At 28.2% G+C, this 24,308-nt stretch overlaps 3 protein-coding genes across 5 annotated transcripts; all 3 read right to left on the reverse strand.

Annotated features, from left to right (window-relative positions):
• Positions 1-1,815: 1,815 nt before the first annotated feature.
• On the reverse strand, positions 1,816-5,542 carry LOC122516231 (SH3 domain-containing kinase-binding protein 1-like). Of its 3 annotated transcripts, none has more exons than XM_043633883.1 (9): positions 5,419-5,542; positions 4,873-5,084; positions 4,381-4,785; positions 4,089-4,302; positions 3,585-3,982; positions 3,393-3,491; positions 3,215-3,312; positions 2,961-3,132; positions 1,816-2,819 (listed from the first exon to the last, which is right to left on the reverse strand). In XM_043633883.1, exons 2-9 carry the CDS (start codon positions 5,029-5,031, stop codon positions 2,712-2,714), a joined length of 1,653 nt encoding a protein of 550 aa, XP_043489818.1. In that variant the 5' UTR covers positions 5,032-5,084; positions 5,419-5,542; the 3' UTR covers positions 1,816-2,711. The 3 variants fall into 3 exon arrangements, with proteins under 3 accessions (XP_043489818.1, XP_043489817.1, XP_043489819.1); XM_043633882.1 differs by having other exon boundaries at positions 5,335-5,542; XM_043633884.1 differs by having other exon boundaries at positions 2,961-3,114; positions 5,335-5,537.
• A 5,233-nt stretch (positions 5,543-10,775) lies between these two features.
• LOC122517036 (ras-related protein Rab-8A) lies at positions 10,776-15,346 on the reverse strand. The gene is made up of 5 exons (XM_043635330.1): positions 14,770-15,346; positions 13,784-13,844; positions 13,202-13,340; positions 12,715-12,918; positions 10,776-12,637 (listed from the first exon to the last, which is right to left on the reverse strand). The coding sequence occupies exons 1-5, from the start codon at positions 14,891-14,893 to the stop codon at positions 12,539-12,541; spliced, it is 627 nt and encodes a 208-aa protein (XP_043491265.1). The 5' UTR covers positions 14,894-15,346; the 3' UTR covers positions 10,776-12,538.
• Positions 15,347-16,772: 1,426 nt separating this feature from the next.
• On the reverse strand, positions 16,773-19,901 carry LOC122517035. The gene is made up of 3 exons (XM_043635329.1): positions 18,803-19,901; positions 18,300-18,745; positions 16,773-18,170 (listed from the first exon to the last, which is right to left on the reverse strand). The coding sequence occupies exons 1-3, from the start codon at positions 18,996-18,998 to the stop codon at positions 17,985-17,987; spliced, it is 828 nt and encodes a 275-aa protein (XP_043491264.1). The 5' UTR covers positions 18,999-19,901; the 3' UTR covers positions 16,773-17,984.
• Positions 19,902-24,308: the final 4,407 nt, after the last annotated feature.

A 24,308-nucleotide genomic window follows, 5' to 3' on the forward strand; every position in this document is an offset into this window, starting at 1 on the left:
ATATTTAACTTTGCGATACATTTGATTCAAAGAAATAAATTTTTATTGAATATTCATGCAAAAAGTATATCTGTCTATAAATAAATAGCGCTACAAAAAATAAGAAAAGCTTTTTAAATTTTGCTTAAAACTATTATTGTCCTGTGATAAATCTACGAGAGTAAGGAAAAATGATGAAGCTATTAGCAGAAATAATGTTCTTAGAGGGGATGACATTTGTTTGTTTAAAGGCTAGATGAGAAAACGACTTGACTTGATTATTATGCAGTGAGATATAAAAGTATAAAACGATTTGTTTATGGTGCGATATACACATATTTTGTTGTTTTTCAATAAATGACGAGTTTTAAAGTGTTAGATTATTTCTTTTTTTTTTCATAAGCATAGTCAACATTATATGCTTGTTAAGAAGACTTAGTAAAAATATTAATCACTATTGTACATTTATATAGTTAGCACAAAGTAGGATGATAAAGTACTAGTACTATCTTTTTTCCAAATAGGATACACTTTAATAACAATTGTCTCGTTGGGTTTATGGCTTCATGATTCTATCTATTATATAATTTAAATGATTTTTTCCATAAATTTTTCTTGTGAAGTTTTCTTTTTAAATCAATTTTACGCGACAAAACTGTATATTTTTAATAAGTTATTGATATGTTCCTACAATATATTTTACAAAGATAATTTATATTTTCTTGCCATTGTTAATATGCAGTTCATAGTATGTAATTGTAGCGATTAAATATGCAGTAAAATAGTTTATAATAAGAAAAGTTTGCAAGCATGTCATTGAAATTTGTTTACACATATGTTATATGTCTATCATGTTTCATTTGTTAATGAAAAGCGATAAGCTTACACATTGCATTATCATAATTCGGGACGGATCGCATAAAAAAAAAATACATCGCGTTCCAAGTGCCATCTTTCACAACCCTATAATAATGCATGTGTAATTAGATGAACACATTTTTTATTTTATTTTTTTTTTAACTAGAATGATACCTCTCCATTAATTAGATATTTTATTTATTGCTTAAATAAGGAATGTGCGTATATGTATAAGTACAGCTATTCTATGTCTTTGAAATATATAAACTTTTTGGAATGCTTCTAAAACTTTCATGCAGAATTAGGCAATATTATATGTGTAGAATGAAGCAAAGTTAGAATAATTAATATGAACAAGATGAGTAGAGCCCTAAACCCGAAAGACTTCGATCTTACCAAAAGTAATTTTTGTTAATATACAGGAATTAATATGAGCAATCATTTGTTGCTTGCTGACAAATTTCGATCACTATATAGATCAACCATGTGCGCATTAAGTGTAAAAAAGAAATGTATGCGTCACAATATTTATATTTCATAATACAATTTGCATTAACAGTCACATTTATGATCACGAATATTGATTTTATGTATTTTAATATTTTCGGTACATAATTTAGAAAAATTTGATTTATCAGACTAGAATTTTTACAATAAATTGTTTAATTCAAATTGAAAATATTGTAAGAAATAATGTTTTCTAATGTGGAAATATACAATACTAATCTGCTTTACTCGAATCATCAGTTAGAATTTATATAACGAATATTTATATAAAAAATTAAATATTCTATCTAGTTCGTGTTTGTGCTATAAGTACATTCACTTAAAATTTTGCTCTTTAAAGAAAATAAAAAATTTGTCAAATGTTCAACGTTCTCATAATAATGTCAAACATAGCTTCTAATTTGTTTCTCTACACAAATATTAAATAACTTTCAATTCATGCCCTGTGTGTGATAGATTCTTTTTTTCTCATTGTTTACTACCTCATTCATATGTGTATACTACAAATTTGTGATAGATTTGTATATCACTTACTTTATTAGCACCATTTGAAAAGCAATACTTAAAAAATGACACATTCAATTTTTGGATCTAATGTATCCACAAACTAGCTCACAACTTGTTATTTGTAACATATATGGTTATGAGTTTCCAGATAGGTGTTTGTATCTCTGTGTATGAATGGAGGCACCTCACAAATGCAGTGAACAGAGTAGTGTATATTGGCACTCACGAATGAATAAACTTACTATGAATTATTATCATCATATGAATATTGCGAGGCATCTATTAGATGGACAAAAAATCACATTATATTCAATTAAACAACTGTTTTAAGTACTTTAGTTTTTCTTCTTTGATAGCTAAAACTTTAATTGCTATAACGAGACAATTTTTGGTATTTCTTTATAACGATAAAAGTTTTTCTTGTTAATATGTTACTAATATATTTAAAACATCACAATTAAGAAAAAAGTATTGACAAAATAAAAACAAAAAAGTAAAAAAAAATCAATCTGGCGGATGTTGTGAGATCACACGAAATATCAGATTATGTAAAGAAAAAAAAACAATGAATATTTACGGTTAAAAAATCTTAGACGGAATGTCGTATTTATAGCCAGAAATAGGCAAATACTGTTACTGCATTGGTGGAGCAAACGAAAAAAATGACACCACCAAAATCAATAAATATATAACAACCACGATAATAGTACTAGTAATAATTATGCTATTAATAGTATTAGTACTTCGTTATTTGCAACATTATGACAAACAACAAAATATTTATAAATTAAAAACAAAATATTATAATTATAAAAATACGTTTTAGGAAATATGCATCAATTTTTAGATATTAAAATGTTTCAAACTTTGTTATTCATTGAAGCATTTGCCATAAGTGGTACAAGCTGCTCTGAAAGTTGTTGTACAGTTTGCTTCAATAGTGCCTGTTCTTCTTCCAGCATGGCAACCTTTATATAGATAAGTCAATATTGATAAAATAATAATTGATTTAAATGATTCAGCATTTTTGACGATGTAGTTGTTAATATAAACAAATATTTTGTAAGAAAAATTATATTTCAAAATTGTATACATGTTGAAATATTTACCCTTTCTAGTAGTTGACTATAAAGATGGTACGGAACAAAGGCCAAAGTTCCAGGTGTTGTTACAGTTCCATGATCCGTTGTATCTGACTTTCTTTCCTTTTCTTTTTGTTTATCTTCACAGTCTGTTTCTTGTTTAGCAGCAGCATCGATATTTCTAAATGATAGCATTAATCTGTTACATATTATAAAATATTTTAACATAAGTCTTAAATAAAAGATTTAATAATAATAACTCTTGTATTTTATAAATGTACCGTGAGAAAGTGCTTTCTTTCTTAATTTCCGGTTTATCAACCCGATCGACCGAACCGACTTTTCTCCTTTCTAATTGATTCATTTTTAATTCTTCTACCTAAATAACAAATAAATAATGTCAAAAATACGGAATAACAAAGATGTCTTTTTTAAATATAAATATAAATTTGTAATTACCCAAGGTGCCTTCTTCCTTGCTTTTGCTGACAGTTTCTCACCTTCATCTTCCCTTAACGAGTCTGTTTCTTCAGTATTTCCGTTCGATAAATTATCGTCCTAAACACGAATAAAATAAATAATTTTCGATAAAAAAAATTTATTAGAAACATAAATATTATGTGCTATTGAATGTAAATATGTGTTAATTACCATAGTGGGGTTTATTGTTGTATTAAGTATTGTGGTTGCTGTTGTTGTAGTTCCAGTAGTATGATGTCGTAAATGTTGAGAGGAAGGCAAACGACGTCGGGGTGCTTTTGCACGTGAAGCTGTTAAATGCGAAAGTGGTGCTCCTTCGCCTCTTTCCACTCCATCTAACTCTTCTCCTAGCGCTATGCTTGGATTTCCATTGCCATTATTACTTCCAGTATCACTTATAAAATGTTTCAAATTAGAAATAAGTGAAGGATTGCCTATTGGTTTCTTCTCTCCGCTTCCTCCACCACTACTTCCTCCCCCTCCACCAACATTAGACAAGGCTAAAGTCGAAGATGTAGAAGACGATGATGTTATCATTTTTTTAGTAGTTTCCACGTTACTAAAATGATCTGAAAAATAGGAGTAATTATTGACTTAAGATATGTTGTATAATATATTTTATTTTTTAGAAAATATAAGCATCATACTTATTACATATAAAATAAATAGATATACCTGTACGTAAATTTTTGGGATCTAAACTTTTCCTAGCATGTGCTTTCTCACTTTTTTTTAGTTGATGAGCATGTTTCGCAACAGATTTAGAAGTCAGTTGACTCGCTTCGTGCCACTGTTCTTGATCTTGATGATCATTCTTAACCCCAATAACTTCGACAAAATTATCAGGAAATAATCCTATTTGTCCTCTTAATTCTCCTTTCCACCAACCCTTTAATAACAATAATAAAGTATTATTTCATATTCTTCTCATTTTTCATTAGATACACATTTTTTAACAAGAGCTTACTTTATCCGGTGCATCTCTGGAAAGCAACGCAATTATTTCTCCTTCAACCAATGTTAATTCATCTTCATTAGCTGCCTCGTACGCGTAGAGAACTCTACAGTATTCTTTTTTGTCTTTCTTGTGCTTATCTTCTTCTTCATAACTTAGATGAACAAAATTCGAAGGAAAGACACCGACTCTCCCTCGAAGTCTACCTCTCCACCATCCTTCCTCTACTTCACCCAAGAATTCTATGGAATCTTGAGGTACAAGAGTTAATTCATCTTCGTTACAAGGTTCATAACTGTATAGAACTTTACACCACCTCCTTCCAGATCCTCCATTACGCAAAGTAACTTCTTCTGGTTTTGTACTACTAACAGCTTCAGTTGTGCTCGCTCCACTTGTCGGAGATGGATCCAATACCTGTCAATATATAAAAAATAATATATAGTACAGTAAAAACTTCTAACAAACTTATAATAATAAAGTTATAGGAAGTATAATGCATACCTTAACAAAATTATCAGGGAACATGCCACGCTTATCTCTTAAAGTACCTTCCCACCAACCACCCAACATCACTTTTATTTCTCTAATTATATCTCCTTTTCTGAGAGTTAATTCGTCAGGTTCCCTAGCTATATAATTATATTCTACAATCGCCTCCATCTTTCATTTATAGTTTATAATTCATGAATATATTAGGGCTTGCAATCTTATATCTGAAAGTACAATTAATTGATCTAAATACTGATTAAAAGAAAAAAAAATGTATCGAAATACATAACAATAGTAAGAGAAAAAATGTTTAATATTTTAAATATTCGTTCATAATACTTAAAATGTTCGTTATAATTTTTCTTCGATAAGATTCGTATTATTTAAAAAGAATAAAGATAGAAGAAAATAAATCTGTAATAGAATAACAATGCTTGATAAAGGAATAAACACGCGTGACAATAGGTAGCATACGTATAATTAGGACGAGATGCCTGTCCGAGGTAATCATTCATCTATCGATCATTCTACAGTCTTCATAGTAACGTGCAAACTTACGAGCATCATCGTAAGATAATGTTTAGAAAAGTAGATGTTAGGATCGAAAAATTTAGGCGTATCCCAAACTCGATTGACAGCCCGACGAATTTGTCATAGTAGCCATCTTGGACTTAGTGAGCTCGGGGTCAACTTCAAGATGCAATCTGGGTAAATCGCGCGTGCCAACTTCATTGGTGGTGATTAAATAACGCGCCAAATCGTAATCTATACCGGTTCGCTACTAGCATCTTAAAAGACTTTGCTTTTATAAAGAAAACTTGTTGAATAATATCGATAGACATTGTTATATTCGTTCTTATGTGTTATCGTAAATATACCACGATTAAGAGAAATATAAAGAAATATTATTATATTTATTATTGCCTTTAAAAGAATGTTCTTTATCTTTCAATACTTGACTAGATATACTTACTTTCTCACTATCGTTTTATGTATCAAACTTGTTAATTATTGTCAACGAAATCCTGCAAGTCTCTTGACACAACTGTCTCTATTCCGATAACAATACGTTATTCCTCGTACATTCGATGATTCATACTTGTAATCGATCTACTCTTATCAGGAAGACCTTACACGTATTGTTAATGTGTGAGGAATATCAATGGTCCTTGCTTAGTCTACCGTTGTTCGTATATATGGTAAGTTTCTATTTTATTCGATTGTATCATCTTCTGTATTCGAAAAGTCTTCTATTAAGCATCTTATAAATTATTCATTCATTTCCAAAGAATTCAAGGAAGTACGATTTATCATTTATAAATATTTCTATACGAAAGCAAAAAACTTCTAATTTTTTTTTATATGTACGTGAAGTTTTCAAGAACGCGTCTTATCGTTAGCCTCGCTTTCCGATACGAAAAGCGCGGTAAAATTTGAATTTAAATATATAATAAGTTTTCTTTAATATTTTTACTTTTGTTTAATAATAGTATATATATATGTTCATATAATAGTCAAGTATCATAGGTAAAAAGTGTGCATCTTTATTATTTATTACTGATTCACACATCAAATTGTACAATCGTTTCTACAAACATAAAGATTTACGAATATACATCGCGAAACGACGATGTGTGTCGAAAATTGTCGAGGTAACGAGCGCAACATAGTCCTATTGTCCTTGAACTTAATACTAATCTCTTTCTAATAAAGACAATATAAAAAAAAAGAATATTACATTACTACGTGCGTCGTTTAAAATAAAATTACAGAACTATTTTTCTTCTGAATAAAAAAGAAAATCCACGTTAATGCGAAAGTCTTTCCTTTGGGGAGGATTAAAAAAAGAACAAGAAATCATGGAAAAAGGCTTTCTTTTTTCTAAAGCGATGCGCAAGAAGATTGTTAACTCTTACTCCGTAAACGTTTTTTCCTTTTTTTTTACATTTAACACAAACCGTAAACAGGGGTCATTTATTTCTGACATATTTTTCGCAGGATAAAAAGTTTTTGAGAACGTTCATCTATAGCATCTTTTAAAAACTTCTCAATTGAGATTAAACTACGAGATTTAAGCGATCATTTGTTTAAATATGCGAAGCACAAATTTTCTAAACCATTTTAAAATTTATTCGGACACAAAAAACCCCCATTTGCGGATATTAAACGATTTATTTAAAGTTCAAATAATAATAAAAGGAAATAAACGTGTATATATATATATATAAGTTTTCTAAGAAATTTCTACTCACGAAGACCAGCTTCGAAGAAGAAACGAAATGTCTTGGTAAGAACAGTAAGAGAGGAGGAAAACGATCCAGCGTTTTTTTTTTACAACCAAAAAAATACAACATAAGCTGTCCTACCGGCGCAAACTCTTACAAATTGACATCTCTCTTTCTCTCTCTCTCCCTCTCTCTTTTTCTCCTTCCCTATTTTTTTCTCTCTCTCTTTTTCTATATTATTTTGTTCTGATTTCTCTATACTCTTCATATTTCTTACTTATAAGCACGTTTAAAAATCGCATTCTTGCTTTTTCAAAATGGCGGTAACATAAGTCGACGAATAAATGAGCAGAAGAACGTGTCTTTGATATCTACTCAATAATAATAATTAGGAGTAAAGAATTCTAATCCTTACTCAAGACTCTATCGATTATCGATTATTATCGATAGGTTGTAAGTGATCACTACTAACGAGAAAGAGCGTAAAGGCTGTGACTTTATCAAACAACGGCCAAAAGAACCGAACTTTTGTTACGTTTGCTTTATTCTCTTCCTTCTCTTTTTCCTATCTTTCTTTCTCTTTTTATTTATATAAATCTCCTCTATCGCGAGTTATAAACATATAAAAGCAACAAAGATATACGACTGTATCGTGTACACGCACATATGTGTGTGTGTGTGTATATATATATACTCCTTTAATGCAAATAGTACAAAGCCTATAATCGTAATCGTTATGCTTTTGCATTGATATTGCGAATGCGGCTTCAAATGAATGCTATATTTATATTGAAATTTATCGGGGAAAAAAATCCTAGCTCAATATTTATAAAACTTTGCTTGCTTGTTATGAATTCGATCGATCGAGGATCATGCTCTTATTCTTTTTTATTTTTTTAACAATATCAGCACTCTACCTTTGCAACAACATGCAAACTCGTGCCCGTAATCTTCAGTCAATTTATTCCTTTCTTTTTTTCTTTTTCTCTTTTTTTTTTTTACATAAGGTCAAGTGCAAAGAGATGTGTCTGTGTGTTGTGTGTGTGCGCGCGTAGGTGGTATGTATAATTCGTAATCGCTGGTACGAAGTATTTTTGCTGCGAAAAAATTGTAACTTTTGGTCAATTCTTTTTTCTCTTACTCTTTTTTTTGCTTTTTCTTTTTTAAATTTTCTTTTCTACAAACAGCTATTTTCTTATTTCGTCTTATACTTTCTCTTCCTCTTTCTTTCTTTCTTTCTGTCTCTCTCTCTCTCTCCTCCTCTTTCTTTTTCTCTCATTATCTTCATCTTTCTCATTTCTTCTCGTCTTAATAATCGTTGGTAGGCACAATAAAGGCGTATTTATCATCTTTCTTGTCAGCTTTTTAAACGAAGATCGCGAACAGGAAGTGCGTGTTATCATCTTAACGTTATTTAAGAATTTCTATGCTACTACGAAAATGCAATTGTGCGGATTAATTAATTTACGCATCATCATAATCACTAGAACGTGCTTCATAATAATACGTTTATTGACGATTGTAAATTATCTCCTAATTTATTTATTTATTTACTTAATTAAGTCATTAATTCATTTTACTTAATTATTTCTTTTCTTTTTAAGTACATTTTCTTTCAAAGGACAATGCAATTCTAGTGCCGGCGTTCGCGATTGTCGATCTCGATCATCGTTCTCCATTATTATTTTTTCTTTCTCTTTACACATTATTTTTCTTTCTTTTTCGACGTAAACTAAGAAAAGTTTTTATTTTCTTTCCTCTCGCCATCGATGTCGTACTAATTGTTAAACAATTATTCGAAAAAAGGACGTATTCGAGTATCTATTCGACTAAAATTGATAATAATATTAATAATAATAATAATAATAATAATAATAATAATAATAATAATAATAATAATAATAATAATAATAATAATATAATAATAATAATCATCATCATCATCATCATCATAATAATAATAATAATAATAATAATAATAATAATAATAATAATAATAATAATAATAATAATAATAATGATAATTATAATAATCATCATAACAACAATAATAGTAGTGAATATTTCCTGTTATCTATTCGCCATTACTTTGCTTGTGTCATCCAGTTTGCATTCGAATACCTCATCGATATTATAGTAAGATGACAAAAAATTGCACTTTTTCATTATTTAAATACTTTAACATATACGTAAGCATGATATTTAAATTGTCAGTAATATTAAAATAAGTCGAATGCAAATTGAATGACACAAAAATGAATACAGCAAAAATAGTAACAGGCAAATACTAGAAAAGATCCATAATAATAATAATAATAATAATAATAATAATAATAATAATAATAATAATAATTTATATCAAATATTGCACCATATATTCCTCTCCCACGCAACCTGGTCTTTAACTTTGTACAAAAAGACTACACAAATCATATTAAACGATTGTTATTTTCAAAAACGAGAGTTCTCGAATATTTCGAAATTAAGATAGAAAAATTACGGATTTATTCTAACTTATTGTTTGATCATTGTTATAAAAAAAAAAAATAAAACAAAATAGTCGAGAACTTTCATTTTTTTCGATGGACGAATAATGCAACACGAAAAGTTCGCTGGATTTTTGCAGTTCTCCTTTGCTGTTATTGTTGCTACTGATTTTTGTTGTTGTTCATTTTTTTCTCTCTCTTTCCTCTTATCTTTTTTCTTTCAATGATTATCAAAGCGCTTCAATCAAATATCGCACGTAGATAGTGGCACGTAATTGGACGCCGTGGACAGCGTATCAGAACATTCATTTTCTTTTGTTTAAGTATCATTTCGGGCGTACCAAAAGCGGAAGCTACTATTTCTTATGAACACCAAGAATTGTGACGAAATGATCATATATATGTTCAAGTTAATTGGAACGATCGTGTGAAATCATATATGACAAATTAGGAAATTGTTATCTAAAAACTTCCGAAGTAAGATTTAATCATTATCGTATTTGTTCCATTATCGTCACAGTTGATACATCTACTTAATCGTAAGTGTTTTTTCTTCTCTTTCTTCTTCTTTTTCTTTTTTTTTAGTCATCTTGCAGAAGAAACTTTTCTTTTTTATTTTCTTCTTTTTACGGATACGCATAATCACAATGCACTTTAATTCTCTCACATTAGCTGTATTTATTTAAATATCATGGAGTTAGCAATGCACCAAGCGGCAAAAATATTTTTTTGCACGATATTATCATTCTAGACGACGAAATGTCGAGTTGAAGTTTCGTACTCTATATTATTTTTAGGCCTTTCGATAAAATGTGTCATATTTTGCCAATTATTTCTGGTGTACATTCTTTCATTCTTTCTTTTTGTTGTTCAGGTATGTATATCGAACAAACTTTTATTCATATTTCAAAACATTAATCTTTTAATAACTCAGTGTCAATTACTTAAAATTTTATATTTTTTGCATTCGTTTAAAATCTTTCTTACTATATCTTCTCTTTTTTACGTACAGCTATTGCAATTATTACTAAATATTTTGAAACACGAAATGTACATTTGCTGAGTATTATATATCCATTTTGTTCAACATGCCCCGTTCGTTTCTTTTATCTGTCCATTTTTCGTTTCGGAATAATAAAAAAGAAGGAGCAACTTTTCTTTCTTTCTCTCTCTCTCTCTCTCTCACTCTATCTTTCTCTATCTGTTTTTCTCTGTAGTATAATTGTAGTAACAGTATTAGTAGTATTAATACAATAATGCGTCTTGTGCGAAATATATGCATTTGTTTACATATGCACGTAAATTCGGTGGAGCAAAAGAAATTTTTTGCTTGTCACTTATAATTTATTTATTTATTTGTTTATTTACGTATTCATATCTGATAAAATGCGCGATATATCGAAAGTAGTACGAAAAAGCTTACGGTGGCAAGTATAGAGCGATACGAATGAAATTTCTACGAAGAGTTGAAAAATTCTCTTTTTCGAAATATCATTAAATGTGTTTGTGTGTGTGTGTGTTCGTGTACGTATGCATGTATATGTATGTATTCATATATATGTGTATATGTATATATGTAGTGCAAGAAATTGATTTGGAAACATGACAAATCGTGAAGTAAGATTTTACGAAATTCTAACTGCGGCCAGTACTAAAATGTAAATGCCTAATTAAAATTCGTTTAAGCCATCAGCACTTCACGACTTTATTTTATTTTATTATATTTCTTTTTGGTTTAATTTCAAAATCAATTTCTTTTATTTTGTATGTGTCGATTGTCGATATCGACACAACTATCACAATTAATTTTATTTTTAACATAGAAAGGCCAAGGAGAAGGGATTTGTCATCAATATTTCTTTTTCCCCAATATAATTTTTTTGAGCGTTAATTATTTTTTTTAAGCACTTTCAATTAAACGATGATATTTAAAGAGTCAATTATTTTTACTGTTTAACTTTTATCCTTTTAAAGTTTATCATTTTTATGTACCACAGATTTGCTCAAAATATTGAACGCTAAATTAGAATATCGAGTTGACAATGATTTATTTTAATTATACAAATCCAGTCTCCTTAATCTTTCGGCTCTAAGATTTTGATCGATTTTCTAGATCAATAGTGAGCTCAGAGATCATGAGCATAAACGATCCATCAATTCTTTCGATATTCTGCGTTAATCCAATCTTACGATTCCTCTTACGAAAGTATCATACTTTCTGTTTATCTCTCTTTCTCTCTTTTTTTTCAATTTATACGTACATATTTCATCTACGTTAATATTATAATTTAAATAATCTTCGCGATAAGTTTTAGCATAGAGTTTCGATGTTTAATAAGGAAATTTGAGTTGGTGACGATCCTAAACAATCGCCGAAGTGACAGCACGATTTAGATTAAAATGTGAACGTTCGTATCGTATGAACGATTATTATTATTATTATTAATGTTAATATTATTATTATTATTATTATTATTATTATTATTATTATTATTATTATTACATACGCGAGCGGTAACTTCAAAGTTACACATATCTGTTTTTTTGCTTAGCCACGTTATACGATTCGTCGTACGCTATACGTGTATTTATGTGTTTACGTGTAAGTGTATACGGTATATGTGCAGAATTTTTTTTGGTTTAAGATAATATTAGTCACGATTTATTTTAATTCGATAACCATTTGTGTCTGTTTTCACTCTATTTCTCTCTTTTTTTCTCTTTCTTTCTTCTCATATGCGTTAATTCCTAAAAGTCCTTATTTTACTGACTTTTCCATACACCATATAAGGATTATATGATCGTAAGAGCAACGTAACTATGCGTACGTTCCCATAGGGAGAAGCGAATAAAATTGATGTCCAAGAACAAATACTTCCTTTCTTTCCAACCTGAAATATATCGGCGATATATAATTTCTCGTGTTTTTTTTTTATTTTCTTTCGTTCTTTCATTCGTATGAGATGACTAACAGGTGCATCGCCAAGCGTCACCCTGTTGAGACGGTGATTGAGCTTTGATCACACTATCGGCACCTTCCCTTTCCGAAGCTTCGAACAAACTAGCCTGAAAATATCAATGAATTAGTAACTATTAGATTATAAACAAAAGAAAATATAAGATAAAAAATGAAGAGAACTCACTCGACGTCCTCGTTGTTCTCGTATTCTCCTAGCTAAAGTTATAAATGCTTCTTCGATATTTATATCTTCCTTACAGGACACCTCGAAAAAAGGCATATCAAAATTTTCCGCTATTTTCTGACCTCTTTCAGCATCTACAGCTCTGTGTGCGGTGGCATCGCATTTATTAGCCGCTAATACTTTTACTACGTCCGGCGAGGCATTCTTTAATGAAAAAGAAAATTAAAAAAGTTTACTCGTCACAAAGATTTATCTAATTTTTTTATTCTTATTAAAAAAAAAACATTATACTTCCAAATTAATATTATTTTATTTTGAAAATCGATTTTAATCGATTTCATATATCTACGTTGACACTAATCTGAAATCTTCCTCAGTTAAGGGATGTAAAATAATTTTCTATGTTCAGCATAAAATTAATCAATGAAATTTTAATCAAATGATTTGAACTATGAAAGAAATGCAATATTCCTTTGTTTGTCCTTACTTCCTGAATATTTCGAAGCCAATAAGACAGATGATTGAAACTGTCCATACTGGTGACATCGTACATCAGTAAGATACCCATAGCACCACGGTAATACGCTGTTGTTAGAGTTCTAAATCGTTCCTGTCCGGCGGTGTCCCTTTAAGAGAGAGATAGAGAAAGAAAGAAAGAAAAAGAAAGAAAAAAAGAAAAGGAAAGAAAAAAAGAAAAGGAAAGAAAAAACATTTTTATTAAAGCATATATTATTTATTTAATAGCAAATTTATCGCTGTCGTTCGATAGAAAACCGATAGCGTGTACGCGTGTTGGAAGTAAGTAGTAATGCCTCGTATATGTCAGACCAAATGTCGTCCAACCATACCGGTCCATTTTTACTTCTTCCGATAATAAAACTTCAACGATGCTATCTTTTCAACTTTTACGACTACCTATACATACGATCTGTATTTTTATGCTGTCTTGTTTCTTTCTTTCTTTCATTTTTTTTTATTACTGTATATGTATGCGTGTAACGCGCGTTTATGTATAATTTTTTGTTTTAAATTAATATTAGAATCAATCTCATAAATCGAGTTTACTTACCAAATTTGTAATTTGATTGGTGTACCGTCCAAGTTAATAATCTTCTGTTTGAAATCAATACCTGTGGAAAGTTTTTTGCTTTTGTTATTTACAATGAATTTTAATAACAATCTTACGGTGTGTGTATGTGTGTGAACACATAGAGATTATTGATTAAATCAATCGATTGAAATATATCAAGAATTATTATATTTTTAAAAAAGGCTCTTGTATTAAAGTGTGGAAAAGAAGTCTTACTGTCTCCAAAGATATACTATTACACCCAGAAACCTCTTTGGGACATCTCAAGCATAGAAGGAGTAGTCTCTTGAGAAATATGAGATTGCTTTAACAGGCGTAAGCGTAACAGCTGCAACTAGAACGAGGGTCGAATGACGAGATGACACTCAAAAGATAATCAGCTGATCGTTGGAAAAGTTCTATTCGTCGAATGGTTCGAATGAATGATCGTCGTTAAACGTGTTTTATTTTTTAATTTTAATATCTTGTATCTTTAAATGCAAAAAAATAATTAAATTGAAAAAAGAATAAGCCGGTATTTCTAAGATTAAAAAATGATCATAATAATAATGAAAAAAGAAAAATAATAAAATTAACGTCTAATTCATATAACACTGCTTAGAAAGTTAAGACCATTTTTCGAGGAAAAGTCCATGAACACGGACAAGTATAGGAAAGAGGAATAGAAAGAAAAATATCAGGATTAGCCAGCCATAGTAGCGAATCCTTCGCTAAGGTCATGGTATTGATAGTAGTTAGGGATGAATATTGTCACTTATTTTTGAGATTATCACTAATGAATTTGATCAAAATGTTGATTAAATATGAAACTGTGGTTTCTATTCACGTAGGAATCAACAAAAGGCACACTGGAGTCACTTGATGAATATAAAAAAAAAGGAATGAATAATCCAGGTGTTGGAATGTATCGTATTGTGAACGTTTGTGAACTCGATTATTTAGTATCCTCTCTCTTGTTTTCTCACCTATCGTCGATATATAAGTATCGTAGTATCTCTCGTCACAATAACGATGAACGATGCAAGTCTTGCCGACGTTCGAATCCCCTAACACGAGGACTTTGTAGGTGGCTGCGAAATCAAGCGCCATGTTTACTGTCGAATCGCTTTTGAACTGTTGTTGGGTCGACAACAGAGTCGTCGGCCTAGGGGTTGTCCCATGAGCGTTCTTACTCAGAGGGGTTTAGAGGATCGATTCCGAGCCTGCGCGTCTTTTCCTTCGCTTTTAAAGGAGACTTCACAATTTCTATCAACCTTACTTATCATGCGCGACACTACTCTATCTGTATGTGTTTGTGTTTTTTTTTATAGGCTTAGTCATCGTCTTTAATCCTTCAAAAACGAAGAGAACGAAGATTTCACTACCGTGGGTAGTAGTAGTACTACTATCGTACATGCAAGAAAATGATGTGTATCAATTTTTATGAGTCCCAAATCGATGCTCTTAGAAGCTTACTGGTGATTAAGAGCTTGTATTTAAAATTTTAAGACTCTGATGAACTCGATAGATCATAATATTTTGAAGTATTTAATAGTTGAAGTTTCATGCACAATAATCATCATGCACAAATAAAATTGTTTGTTTTTGTTTTAATTTAGATATATAGTTCGTAAGAAATAATAAAATAAATTTAATGAAATGAAATTTATGTACCTATATCAAATTGATTTATTATCAAAGTATTTTTAGGTGAAAAATGATGATCTTCTTTCAAGTATATCCTTACATGAAACTAGGGTAACTTTTACGTGACCTCACTAATTGTATTCATAAGACCCTAGGTCAAGTTTTTTCTCCGAATGATCAAGTCAGATCGTACTAGTTCGATCATTTTATTTATTTAGTTTTTTTTAATCGTATTTTTATTTAGTGTAACTAAAATTCCTCTACCGATCTATGATCTAATCTAATACGGATAAAACAAATTAAACATTGTTGTTTTTTTCTTTTATTTGATCTTTGAACGTCTATTGTTGTAAATCAAACATCTATAAAAAGTAAGCAATATAAATATTGCACAACATAGTGTATAGTTTCGTAAGATTTTTAATACGTTTAATATTGTTATATAAAAAATTGCTAATATTATAAATCAATACCTTTTCATACATATCAAAAAAATACTTTTTCTTAAGATGCTTTCATATATAACAATAATAATAATAATAACAACAACAACAACAACAACAACAACAACAATAATAATAATAATAATAATAATAATAATAATAATAATAATAATAATAATAATAATAATAAATAATAATAACAACAATCAATAATAATAATAATAATATAATAATAATAATAATAATAATAATAATAATAATAATAATAAGTATAATACAATTTATTATTTTTTTTCTTTTTCTTAAACACTCACTACCTTTTTTAATCATCATCTTTCATTAAAATGTTTTAGGCCTTCCTATCGAAATGTGTTTATTACCTATATATGCTACAAGATATTTTTTTTTATAAGATTCTATTTCAATAACAATTACAATAACAACATTAGAATATTCATTTCGTTTATCTCTCTCAGTGTCGATAATATTATATACTTTTTACATACCTATTCAAATTTCTCAGTTAAATATCACGTACAATTGTTTGTAAATAATTTTATAATATAATAATACAATATATATAAATAAATAAAACATTATCGAAAAAATGAAACTTCACTAATTTTAATCAAAATAATTATAATTATAATTATAATTGTAAATGAATATTTTAAAAAGTTTATCACAAAAAAATCTATTCATTGTAAATGAATATAAAGCATTAAATGTTTAATTAATTTTTTTGTTTAATATGCAAAAAAATAACAAATTAATGAAAAAGTAATTTATCTGTAAGAATCTTATTATTTATGATAAAATGTACGATTTATAATTTTCTTGCATATTTTCTTATTACAAAAATTTTCTTTCTTTTTTTTTGTTTTTTTCTTTACTTCACGTTTGTTGCATTATATTATTTTATTTCATTGTTGCCTTGGCACTTATATATGAGACAAACTTACAATATCATTCTGGCACTCGATATACAGACAATGAGTAACAGTAACTGATATAGTTACTGCACAGCGTTGTTAGGCACTTCAAATATTAAGCCTCCTTTACCAAATATCATTTTCAATATAATATCAATTATACCATGTTAATTTTGATATTAACTCTATTTTCTTATCTTCAACAGAGAGCATATTAAATGGATACACAATGATATGTTATCCCTTGATATCATTTTTTCAATTGACTCTTTTGTCCTTTTTCAAAATTATGATGATACATACTAATTGCTATAAATATACCTACACTTATCGTGCAATAAATACATTCATAAGTTTACAAACGATTCCACTGTTCATTCTAGGTTCACCTACAAAATAACAGACTGCCAAGTTTTAATATATAACTAATGTTTAAGATAATGAAAAGAGGGACGAAATATTATAAAAATATTAGCGATGTGAGGGAAATTCTTGTGGTAACTCTAAAAACAAAATCATATTTATCGTATTATATCTGTTCAAACTACTTTTATAGCCATTTGAAAAATTATCTTTCATTCTAAGTTAAAAGATTAATATACTAATTAGTTAAGAAATGTTTTTTTTTGTTTTTTATGTTTCTTGGTTTTTAAATATTCGAACTACATTTTTAAATTAGAAAAATTCTATATACATGATATGATTGTGCTAATAGGGTACAAACGCAATCTATGGAAGTCACAAGTTGTGTCACTTACATTCCTACGAATACTAAACTAGAAAGCGTTTATCTAATATATTCTACTTAGAAAAGGAATAAATAAATGTAGCTATTTGTACTATTGAGGTAAAAAAAATATTTCAAATTATTTTGATTTAAAATCTTTGGATGTTTCTTCTATATACCCTACAAATACGCTATTTAAGCTACGTTGTAAGATTTCAGTCAAACATCAAAAATATGATATTTTCAATGAAATAAATAATAGTATTATTTTTTGATCACTACTTGACAAGTGTTCACAATTAGTATTATTACTTTCAATCAAAACATTAAATATTAAAGTTATGAGATTTTTGAAAAGCTCTTTTTCAAAAAGCAATAGAAACATAGAAACAATGAAGATATTCTTCCTAACTTTGAGGACACTACCACGTTTTGAAGTTTGATTTACCATGTTATAAAATGGCACAAACACACAGTCCTATTAATATCATGCCTAACATATAAGCAAGATCTCTTCTAATGCTAGGATCTCGTGTACTAGATCCTGGAAGATTATAAGCATTCTTCCACTGCATGGACCACAGAGGAACAGCAACATGAAGAATATCAGGGATCATAAATCCCAAATCTCGTACAACCTATTCCAATTATATATCATGGATATGAAATGCCCACATCGATAATGCGAATTTCCTTTAGTATTATACTATGTATAGACATCTACCAAATCTAAGTGTATATATTTAAAAAAAAACGTATTGATTTACCTGGTGAGCATATCCTTCTCCTCTTACAACATTGGCAACGAACTGATCCCAACCACCTGCTACAATGTGCAAAATTGCAATGGCAATTATTCCAAATGCTTTTCTATGAGTTATAAGATGTTTTTTGTCTGCCAAGTGAACAACCAGAAAGGTTGATATCAACTCAGTGATAGAAAAAAATAGTTGATGATACCACTGAGAGTAGAAATCGTCGTTCCAATAATTAATATACACCCACCATGAGTAATAATGTGAGAAAATAGCGGTTGAAAAAAGTAACATCATACTAAGTCTGAGGCGCCGTTGAAACGCCAACCATATCAAGTACTTAACTGTTTCATAGAAAGTAACAACGCCAATAACTATGGTAATCCATATTTTTAAACTATTCATAGTAGCATTAAAGTACATATGCTTATAAGAGGCAATTCCTGATTCATATGATCCTATAATAAAATTTGATTATAGAGTATAAAAGACAATAATCGCAGATAGCGTCTTACCTTTAAACACTGTATCCCAGCATGAACATGAACAATATTGTTTGTCAACATCACGGGTGTACTCTTGCCAAAAATAATATAAAAAAGCTATATGTAAGGGAGGTATCGTTAAAGGTGCCAAAATTCCTATGGCTTTCGAACCGCATAGTACAAAATTTGTATATAACAAACGTTTAAGCATCTTTGAGACACCCATAGGTATAATTTTATCAAATCTTTTTTTAACATTAAATTATACAATTTATCATAAGCAAATATTTCTTTGCGTCATAATAAAAATTCTGAATTTGCAGCGAATACTAGATAATTACATATTATATAATATAAATACCGTAGAATCAAATCTCAGATATGTGTGTTGTAGAACACAAACATTTACAATCCATTTGGAATAAGGCTAAACGATATTATTTATTTGTACATTATGCATTGTAATAATGTACCACTTAAGCTTGCCTGTAAGACTTCTCTCAACAAATGCTATCTCTGGGATAACATCAATTCTGTTCCAAGAATAATCCACATTTTTGTGCATTGCACGTATTATTTATAGCCACGTTAGTCGAGCATTAAAATCGTCTCTTATAATATAGCCAATCTTATTACTTTATGATTAAAATTCTAATTATAAGATTATAGTCATATGAAAAATTGTTAATTTCACATTAATCGTATTAAATAATAATTAACTTCATCATCATTTTTATACACCGATAATAATGCAATTCTTTTAAAGTAAATGTACTTGATTAAAGGAATCATAATTAATTTTTATTTTATTTTATTCGCCTCATTCACACTGTAGACACATTGTTGTACGACAAGGAAGGAAGGTTCTACAAATGTTTACCCCCTATTTTATTTATTATCCCTTGTCGATATATATATTCATTCATTTTTGCATAAATCTACTCAAATATTCAATCATATTCGTTCTCATTTATTAAATTCTTTTAGAAATGGATATTAACACGATTTTACGAATCCAGGTCAAGGAATTGACGTATTTTCGCCGCGATTTTTGTATTCTTTAATTTCAAAAAATATTACTACGAAGATCACTTGAATAACAAGAGATGGCGCCAAAATTCAAATTTATTAACATTGTTAAACATTTTTCTTATTTCACGCTCGAAAAATTAGTTAATATTTTCATCAAAATCAAGCGGGATTTAATGTATTAAATTTTTATTGATCAATCCATGATTTTATTACTTATTAATACAAATACATAATAAAAGTTAAACGAGTCGAGATTAATTAATTTAAACAATTTAAACGGAGATCTACTATGAAAAGGTAAGATCAATGTGACATATTAATCAATCAATCATCAATTTATTATAAATTTGTAAATTTCTTGAATAAACAGTTCTTTTTATCAAAAATGAATACATTGCAAGAAATAAAGTAATTTTTGTAAATAATGAAGTTCGTTGCATAGTCATTTTAAATATAATCGATTAGACGAAAAGAAAAAGAAATACGCTTATACTTATATAAAATAAAAACAGAATAAAAAAAAAACATTAAAACTTACAAATACTTAAATCTTAATTAATGACCGAATTACAGTGAATACGTGATTTGTAAAAAATTGTTTCCCTGTTTTTTTTTAATATAAAAGTAAACATTACTAGCTTTGCTGTTTCATAAAATAATTAAATACAAAAAATTAAATTTTCGTGCAAAATATATATATATATTCCTCTTCCTTGAGATAATATTAATAGTTAAAAAATTATAAGAGAGAGAGCATATGCATGGCAAATCACATTTTATTATCATTTCTGAAATGTAGAGTTCGATTTTTTTCTTTTTTTCTTGTTAAATTTTATACTAAGATGAGAATGGTGATTATCATAAATGTCGTATTACAGTAACAATACGATTTAATAATATTTAATAGGTTTGCAGTATTCAGTAATGATAGGAAGATTGAGAATCGGGTGTATTATAAAATACAAAATGATTTAGTCTTATATAATTTACGTAAATAACGTAGATAATTTTTTCTTTTGTTTGGATTTATTCTTCCTTTTTATCTCTCTTTCTTTCTTTCTTTTTTCTTTTGTATCTTCTTTAAATCAACTAAAATAGTGATTTCGAAATATGAATTATGTATGGACAATCAGTGTGATATAGGTTTGCGTTTATATATACTTTTACACATATTTCAAGTCTGCATTGTTCCACAAGTTGTCTTCTTGTTTCATTGAATAATATGCACACATTAATTGAAAATGAATGAATTTCTTCTCTTACCCTTAGTTACTACGTTCTGTACCAGAAAAATTGTTATTAGAAATTTTGAATTATTATTTACATTTACTAATGGCTTTAACTGACTAATTCTCTGATTTAACCCTAGGACAGATTAGAATACAAACGTATTCAAAATTTGAAAAAATCTTGTAAATGATAATGACAATTCTGTATCAACAGATATGATTCTTTGTTGTTTCTTTTCTTTTTTTTCTTACAAGATTTACAGTAAAAAATTAATCGAAATAAATACTGTTCAATACGACATATATGAACAACAAAAAGATAAATATCAAATGGTTATACGTACTCGTTAAAATTATAACTCGACAGAAAATATCATCAAAAAATACTGAAGTATTTAATTCATATTCTATAAATAATAATATCTCGATTATATAAAATCATTGAATCGTTGATTATTTGCACACAACAAATACGTGATGATTATTAGTCTTAATTTTAGCAGTCAGTCGTCGTGTGAAATATTAAAACGAAATGTATACTATGTAACGATTATTATTATAATTATTTTTATTTTGCTAATTTCATTCGAGCATCTCTTTCTTTCTTTCTTTATTCCTTCCTATAAAGTAAAAAAAGAACAATATCATTGTTTTATATATTTATTGCGAAACAGTGAATAAAAAAAGTTGCATTCAATTCCAGCATATATATATAAAATTGTTGAGATATTCTGTACAAATACACGTATCGTGTGCCACAAAAATGGTTGCACACCTTTAGAGCAAATTACAAATTGCACTCTACGTTATACAATTAATCGCTTTTTAATACGCGCATGATATTTATTAATGATAGTATGCTTGGATAGTCCTAGGGTTAAAAAAATTTACAATTGACGTAACTATTTTGCATTTCTGAAACCTGCTCAGATTGAATTAGATATGTAGAAAGAGTGTACCGAACAGTAGTCACATAAGGATTGTTTTCTTCTTCTTTTTTCTTTTTTGTTTTTTAAAATGAGAATAAAAAAAATCACAAAAATACCTATTTTTTGTTTTTTTTTTTTTATATATTCATAGGTAATCAATAAAATCTGAGCCTATTTTATTTAATTCGTTATTTTCTTCATTTTTCCGTTTTTTTTTACTTTTCCTTATATCATTCTTTTCTTTTCATGTATCTTCAAATAATAGATAATTATAATTTAGCAGTCTTTACACATATTATTCTCTTTTATGAATTGACAACAAAAGCTAACAAGAATGATAACACATTATGCAAGTACATGAAGGTTAAAAAGAGAAGTTTTGATAATGCGATAAAAATAATATAACTTTGTTTCTTTTTTGTTGTTTGTTTGTTTGTTTCAATGACATTCTTTGCACTTGTCTAAAGCATATCAAATATTCTCTTTGATTACACCGTTTCATTTTCGTAATTATTTCTCAATTCTGTGTTTTTTATCTTTTAAAAATATATACAGAAGCGCGTATTCAATGTCATAATTCTAAGATACATCTAATGCTTAGATTAGAATACTCTTAAAATGGTGTACTAATCTCAGCTATACGCCAAAATATAAGTAAAGTGTTCTTAAACTAGTAAAATACAAATTAGTTTCGTGTTGTACACATTTTAATTGGCTAATATATTTATATGTATCTTAACTCTCTAGTTAACCTTCTTGTATGTGTAGCACACATTGCCACGCATTCTAAGACATGAACTTCCTAATAAGCTGGTTAAAAGAGAGCATAGACCAGTGTGCCAGGTACTTATGTGTTAACATTTTTCACTGTTATAGCTAAATAGATATTATATAATATTAGAAAGTATATTATTATTGATCTATTGTACTTAACAAACTGTTTGCGCTGCTCCTTATACTTTATTAAGTTTCTGATTTTTTTTTTCATATCTGTAGCTATAAAATTTTTTTTTCTTTTTTATTTCTGCAAATTCTTTTGTAGTAGAAAGCAAAAAATAAATTGACCTTCCTCGGTGTAGCTATGTCTGTATATTCTACAGAATAATTTAAACCATCTCGTAAAGGATTTTAGGTACGCTTATTTCTATCTTGATATTTTAATGATCCATTCAATGCACAGTTAATGTTTCAATAAAAATTTCATAAAAATGAATACATCACTAAGTCCAATTTTCTTATATTTTTTTTTGTTAATTTTATATCCCTTTCTTTTCTCTCCCTCTTAGTTATTTTTTTAATTCTTTTTTGTAGTCCAGTTCAAATATATGTTAAAAGTTTTGTTTATAGTAAATTTTTACATCATGAGATTATATATGTATGTATATATATACATATATATATATACACACATATATATATATATATATATATATATATATATAAGTCGGATATATATATACACATTCAAATCACTCCTTTCTATGATTAACTTTTTTTCTCTGATTATTCTCATGAATGGCTCAATCAGCATTCTCATTATTACAACACATGCATGCTGTTGTCCTTATAAAATGCAGATTTTTATATATCTTCTTACTAAGATTCACGTTTATACAAAAAAAACCTATCCACGCGCTACACTAGTAGTACATACTCATTCACCCCCTATACACACACACGCGCGCGCGCACACACGCATGCACACCAGTGTCATGAAAAGGAGTCATTTTGTATGCACATCTGATACAACACCGATTAAAGTATTTCCTTTTTTATTTTTTTTTTACTTTAATCAGCCCGCAACATTTATCACTTTCCTATTTTTCTTTTTTATTACACCCACCCTATTATCGTTGGGCTTGTTTTTATTATACATGCATTGATTTCTCAATACATGCTTTATTGATAGTAGATATACTGATTATAATCTAACATAATACAATTTAAATAAAATATAAAAAAGAATAAAATTAAAAAAATTGCATAGCCCAATGGTATAATATAACCAAAAGACATAGACACGTATAAAACTTTTTAGTGCAAATAAAAAACTTTAGATACTGGTAATTTTCAATTACAAAAATGTAATTTGTAATAGCACTATCCTTATTTCATAAAATATTTATCAGAAATTAAAATAATAATAATATTAATAATAATAATATTAATAATAATAATAATAATAATAATAATAATAATAATAATAATAATAATAATAAAAAAATTAAAAAAGTACAAACTTTCATATATAGTATAGTATAAATTTTGATAGTAACAAAACTATATACTTTGTCTTAAGATGATATTGAATTCTACTAATACTTAAAGAGAAACAAAAGAGGAGTT

The sequence above is a fragment of the Polistes fuscatus genome, unplaced genomic scaffold (assembly GCF_010416935.1).
Source record: "Polistes fuscatus isolate 324 unplaced genomic scaffold, CU_Pfus_HIC Scaffold2, whole genome shotgun sequence".
Lineage (NCBI taxonomy): Eukaryota > Metazoa > Arthropoda > Insecta > Hymenoptera > Vespidae > Polistes > Polistes fuscatus.